Genomic DNA, 6,735 nt, shown 5'->3' on the forward strand with positions numbered 1-6,735 from the left:
TTTCATATATTCAACAAAAAATATTTTCTAAATTTTTTAAAATTTTTTATAAACTTTAATAGAATTTTGAATTGTGTGTGTGGTTATGAGTTGTAAGTTTTTGTATCAACTATCATATGTCACATCAGTTTTCCCCACTCAATTCAAAACTCTTTTCAAAACTTATTCACCAAACAAATTTTCCACACTCAAATCAAAATTTCAAAACTCGCAAACTCAAAATACAACTCTTATTCTCAAATTATATTTAGAAAGCTCTACCAAACTCCACCTTAATTTTTCATTGCAATATCTCGATTTTTCATTCTTCTGTCAAATCTAAATTTTTTTATATCTCTGATCTGAAGTTATTGATCTCAAATATGAGTTTATAGGTATTAAATCTGAGATGGTGGTGGTTTAGCGGTAAAAATGGTGGTTGCCAACCGACGGTGAGGATGAACGACATTGATAGTCGATGAAGATGGTGAAGACGATGAACAATCATCCAGTTGGTGAAAAGTGAACGAGAGAGAGAGAGAGAGAGAGAGAGAGAGAGAGAGAGAGAGAGAGAGAGAGAGAGAGAGAGAGAGAGAGAGAGAGAGAGAGAGAGAGAGAGAGAGAAATAAATAGATGATGTCTTTCCTCAGGACTGATCTTTACTTTCCCAACTGAACTCCTGGCCTCAAGGTAGCCACTATTTTCCCTTTTTATTATTTCAGGAAATATTTTACTGCCGTCTGAATATCCATTTTCACCATAGATGTCACTATTATCTTCTCTGTCTCTTCGACTCTGTTTCTGACAAATATTCCACGTTTGGATTGCTTCAACTAATAATCTTGCATCACTTTCAGGAGCTGAGTCATAAGACGAAACTAATCCAGACACAACTGCGGCAGAATCAAGCCCAGAAGATGCCCGCAACGCATATTGTATCATACAGCCATAAAAAAAGAGAAAACCAGGAGATGGTACTTTGCCTTCAAGGAGCTTGCACCTGCATGTAAATCATTGCCCTTGCAATTTTGAAAAGCAGAGGCAATAGCCCCAGAAAGTGAACTCATCCTTCCTGTTGCAGCGGCTGCAGCACCAGTTACAGTGCTTCTCCAACCATTGTTTCCACTCCTTATTCCGCTAACAACAGAAAGGGTAACAGGAGGACCAGATGCACAAAGGTTCTGTTGATTAAACTTCTGTGAACTTGAATTTGGTGGCCAATGTACAGCAGCAGGCTTAGTCATAACACCTGATCCACAATTTTTATCGGTAAAACAAGCATCAAACGACTGGAAATTAACTAAACCCCCTGAAGGAGATACAGCAAACAGATGGCTTGTCCCTCTTGAGGAACTTATCATAATCCAGTGGCTGTCATCACTGAAACAGATGTCCTGTATAACCTGGGAAAAAAAAAATAATAATAATACTAAAAATTAGAAAATTTATATTAGCTAGAAATTCCACATTAAAGCCAAAAGATGAAACAAATATAATGCCTTACTGCATTTGTAAAACCACGTTGCAGCCTACAAAGATGTACATAAGATGCACCAGAATCTGGTCCAGAGGAACTTCCCAATGGTCCAGGCATTATTCGGAATACATTTATGTTATGGCCATGAACTGAAGCCGTCACCAAAAGCATCCCACTAGGATCAAAACATAACGATGAAATCAGACTTTTATGTGCCCTAAATTGGGTGAAAACAGATTTACTGACAATACTCTGGCAATGACCTGAAAAATAAAGGTCATATTAAGAACAAAAAGACTTTAAAATATAAATTCCAACAGTGATACATGTGTCGAGACAAATGGATCAAGTTAGAATCAGTTCTCCTCGCAGGTAACTTCATCACAAGAAAGCCAAAACAGCACAGCTCACAGAAAACCAGGTGCTAATCAATAATTGAGATAAATATTCATCCTAAGACGCCGATTCAAATGAGCGCAGAAACAAATAAATGAACACTCAAAATTCCTATTAAGTAGAACTGTGTATTGACCCAAGCAAGGATAGAAAAGCCGAGTTCATGATAAGACATTATCATGTGTGTGTGTGTGTGTGTGTGTGAGAGAGAGAGAGAGCAGCTAAAAATGGTTACAACCACAACACAAGTGGAAACAAACTTGAGAAAAAGATTATATACCATTCCAACATTTTCTGCATCTGGAAAACGGCCATTGACAGTCCCATTGATTTTAAGGCCAGGACTCCCTGATTGTGCAGAATTGTTGCTATCAGGTAAGAGCTCAGAATAGTATCTTGACAGCTTCTTATATCCCATGTCCCCTAGGGTCACAATCCCAGCAGCAAGTTGCTTGCTTGACTCTTTTGCATAGTGTGCAACCAGGCTCCCATTTGAAGAAGAACCAGAAAAACTTGTAGATGGGGTGAGATGTTGTGGACTGACACGCCCAGCATTTGAAACTGCAACTGGACTTCCACTGTAAGCCAGCCACCTGGGTTCCACTGCAAGAGGTCCATAGCCTATACCTCCAAATCCAGAACACCCAGTAACTATTGGATTTGTAAGGAGAGTATACTCCCTCTCTAACGTAGCAGCATCAAAACAGTGTATCTGTAGCACATGAAACTCCACTTTCATGCTCTGATATGAGAAAAGATATGAACACTTGAAAAGTATATGACCGAACGTACTTGAGTGTAGACATTCCATTTTTGACCGTTCTCAGGACTTGGACGTCATTGTTTGTGCATATGATGATTGTGATTGCATGTGTTTGTTTTGAGTGCTCGAAATACTCGGCTGAATGTCCTACCTTTGAGCCCTAAAACCGTGTCCATTTTGTACCTTGTTTTGGACCAAAACCTTAGTTTTTCACACCCAAAACTCCAGTTCTTCAAACCCCAACACCCTGGGACCAGCAGGCCACCTCTAGTGCCTTGCCGACCACCACTGTGCCTTGTTGGCCAGTGATGTAGCCTGCCGGCCATCATTGGTGGCCTGCCGGCCACTGATGCCTTTTGCAGATATTTTCTTGATAGTTGTGCCAGTTGTTGGCGCAATGAGCTTTATCACCATACACGTGTATGGACTGATTTAACTCAGCCAAATGCATGTTTTTCTATCTATATGGGGTGTCCTCCCCCATTTTTGAGGGTTATAAAATTTGGGACCAAAATAACTCTCTCTCTAGGTTTCTCTCTCTCTCTTGCAATTTTGTGTACACTTGCCTAGTTATATCACTCTTTTGCATACGCATCCTTAACCAAAATTGATCACCTTTGAGCTAAGGTTTTGACTTGTTACTTGTTTCAGTACACTTGTTTCTATCTTTTCCCACTGTTTTTGGGCCTTTTTTGAGCTATAAAAATCTCTGTTTTAATGGGCTGAAATTGGTGTTTTAAGCCATTTAAGGTTAAGGGGATGTCTCACCATTCTTTATTCCTTGTTTCTAAGGCTTTTGCACCTTTGTTTCCCACTTTTAAACCAATCTTTTTTGGGCCTTTAACCACTGAATTTCAGAGTATTTTCAGTGGCAAAAAACATATTTTGAAGTCCAAAATTGGAGGGGTTAGCCTCACCTCCTTGTGTCTTGTTTGCTAGCCTAGTTAACTCCATGTGTTAACATGATTTTCTAGCTTTTTGTAGCTACATTCTAGCATGTTTTTGCCTTTGTTTCAGATTGCTTTAGCTCTATTTTGGGCTGTTTGGGTCAGTTAAGTCTTGTTTTGAATGGTTGTAGTGTAAAGGTCCTCACAAGCTTGGTGTTTTAGGCCATTAGACACCCCTTGTTTGAGTTGATTGCATGTTTTGGTGTTGTTTTGTACTTCATATCAGCACCTAAAGCTCTGCAACCTCCCTCATTTCTTCACTCTTTATTTGCTTTGAAGGTTGTTTCAAACTTGGGATTCTTTAAGCTTGATATTGAGATCTATGCTTAATGGTTTAATCCTCTTCTGACGGTTCATTACCAACGGCATGAAACTTCTCTCATGCCTTAAACCACCCCTTGGTTGACACTTCTTTCACTTTAGAAAACTCTCACCAATGGACTTAATTGACTAAGTAATGGTTGGTAATTAAAATGAATAAATAAAAGTGGCAAGTAAAATTGTGCAAGGTAAGCATTTGTTTGTGTTGCATGTGTTCAATCGGACGTTAATTGAACACAAGGAGAATTGGGGCATTTTATACTTAAAGTGATGAAATGTGCCAAATTTCCAAGGTTTCCATTGCCCTTGATCATGCATGATAGGGTGATGGTTGTTGAGTCTTAGTTGTGCATTCATTAACTTGTACATCTTGGTTCTTTGGCCTTCATGCAATGAAATTGCTTGATTGGTGGTTTTGGAACAAAGTGTATCACTCATTTGAGACTGTTTTGATGATAAGGAGGGATACAGAGTACAAACAACCTGTGAGAATACCCTCTCTTTGCCCTGTTTGCTCTCTGTTGTAGCAATGAAATGTGTGTCATCAATGGCCGGCCGGCCACAGCTACTGGCCGGCAGGCCATCAATGTTGGACGGCAACCCCTCAGTGGTGGCCAGTCGACCACCACTTCTGGCCTGCCGGCCACCAATGAATTTTGAGCAGTGTGCTTATGAGGCATGACAGAGTTGATCTGGAGAAGAAAATAATGCAAAGGTTGTGCAAACAGAGGCTTTCAAAGGCAGACAGCGGATGTTATTCCGGTGGAAATCGAGCATGCACGGGCCTCCCTCACTTCCCGAGACGAGTTATCTAGTTAATTAGTTTAATTTAATTAGCCTATGATTAGCCTATTTTGTAATTTAATTAGTTTGTGTTGTACTCCTTAATTAGTTAGTTAGCTAATTAGTTCAAGTGTTGTAATAATAATTAGTTAATTAGTTTAGCTAGTTATTTATTTTGTTTGTAATAATTAGCCTAATTAGCTTAGCTTAGTTAGCTTAGTTAACTTTATTCATTCTAACTCTCCTTCGTGAAAGCGTAATGTAATAATATGTATGTCTTTCAACCCCAAGTCTTTTTACCTTTTATTTGTCCACTTTTGATGGTTAGATTGGGGACATGCTTCAATTAGCATACCTTATGCCTTATGCTTGCATCCATTCATTCGTATTGCATGCACGAAGGCTCGGCGCATCATTCTAACTGTATTGTCATTTCAATACTTCTTTGAATACGTTCTTTAATCGCATGTCTAAAATCGATTCATACACTATATCAGTAGCCGAGCCTATTAGTTGCATATTGCATGTGTTGCGTTAGACATCTTGCATAGTTAGGAATCATACATATTTTTCTAACTCATATCTTCTTAGCTTGGAGTACGAGGTGAGTTTTTAGTACTTTAGCATACTTGCATGAGTATGAGTGATTGCCATGACTAACATGCTTGCCATGAGGCTAAATGCTTAAGTGATGAACTACTTGGATGCCTGTGGATGAAGACCTGTTACTTGAATTGAAACGATTCAACGAATGTATGTTTAAGCCCACTATGTCTAGTGGCAAATTCACTGATTTAAGCCCACTATATTTAGTGGCAAATTCGCAAACTTTAAGTCCACTTGAGGTGGCAAAATCAAACCCTTTTCGCAAAAGAAACATGAAATTGAGTTATTCCAATTCAGGCAAACTAGTCTATACTTGCTTGTGCGCATCACATAGTAATGCTAGTTTAATAACCGGAATAAGAGCACATAATGTTGATAAAAAATCATATCATGATTAGTAGAGACCAATCTTTGATCGGGCGAACGGGAGTGCTCAATTCATGACCTTCCCTTTTCGTACCTAAGTTCCTGAGCCGAGGCAACTTTGGTGATGACAGACACGTGGCCTTTGGCACAAGTCATGGGTTTCCTAAATTTCCCCAAAAGAAAATATTTAGGTGGCGACTCTATATCTGGTAAAGCAGTCCAATTTTGACATTTTTGATTCAAAAATCGATTTTTCAAAATGATTTGCCGGATTAGACTCTTTGGTGTTTATCAATTTCACATTGCACTTGTGAGATTAGATTCAGAACCGCAGGAGTCTGAACTATAGGGCTTATTTCTGAGTTTCCGAAAAGGAGCGTGAAAAAGTCGAGCTACACTGAGCTGCTTGTAAGACAGCAACAACTCGGGTGCTGCACCTCAGTGAATAAACAACTGATTTGAACTTAAGCTCATGTACATAAGATTGAGATCTCAAGGAATAAAACGAAATAACAGTTGGCGTAAGACCACCATTTAGTGGATCATGGCAATTTGAGGTGCTCCCATTATATGGAGTTGCTAATGTATCCTGAACTCCATAAAGGGCATCTGTATAAACAGCCAATAGTGGGCGACTATCTACAAATTTGTCGCCAAATATCTTTGATGCTATTGTTTAGGTAACATTTGTATAAATGAAACTAGGCCTTCATGTCTGGAAACAAGGTCACACACATTATTTGCTTCTTCAACATCCCAAACTTGAAAACCAGACCGATAGCCCAGCAAGAGAACTTGCCTGGCGATGCCCCCCTCGCATTCTAATTTGTCAAACCCAGCCTAGAGAACTCAAAAACATGAATTTATAGTGAAAATGAACCTCCGAAGAATTAATTCTCAAAGAGAGAAAGACAGCTTGCACTTTAACTATCATAAACCACTCATAAATATTGTTGCCCATGCATGTGGACATGCACAGAGATACTGCATACTTAATGTAGACGTGAAAGGAAAAGTTGAAGAACCCTTGGGATAATAGATCATCTATTCCAAATGTAGAGCATACCTATACCCATAACATCTTTGTGCATCACCAT

At 39.1% G+C, this 6,735-nt stretch overlaps 1 protein-coding gene across 1 annotated transcript; it reads right to left on the reverse strand.

Moving 5' to 3' along the window:
• Nucleotides 1-272: 272 nt before the first annotated feature.
• LOC114294260 (autophagy-related protein 18f-like) lies at nt 273-2,591 on the reverse strand. Its single transcript, XM_028238382.2, has 6 exons — nt 2,133-2,591; nt 1,775-1,832; nt 1,484-1,719; nt 980-1,382; nt 643-872; nt 273-341 (listed from the first exon to the last, which is right to left on the reverse strand). Exons 1-6 carry the CDS (start codon nt 2,589-2,591, stop codon nt 273-275), a joined length of 1,455 nt encoding a protein of 484 aa, XP_028094183.2.
• Between the last annotated feature and the right edge of the window lie 4,144 nt (nt 2,592-6,735).

The sequence above is a fragment of the Camellia sinensis genome, chromosome 8, assembly GCF_055761805.1.
Source record: "Camellia sinensis isolate YWXY chromosome 8, ASM5576180v1, whole genome shotgun sequence".
In the NCBI taxonomy this organism is placed as follows: domain Eukaryota; kingdom Viridiplantae; phylum Streptophyta; class Magnoliopsida; order Ericales; family Theaceae; genus Camellia; species Camellia sinensis.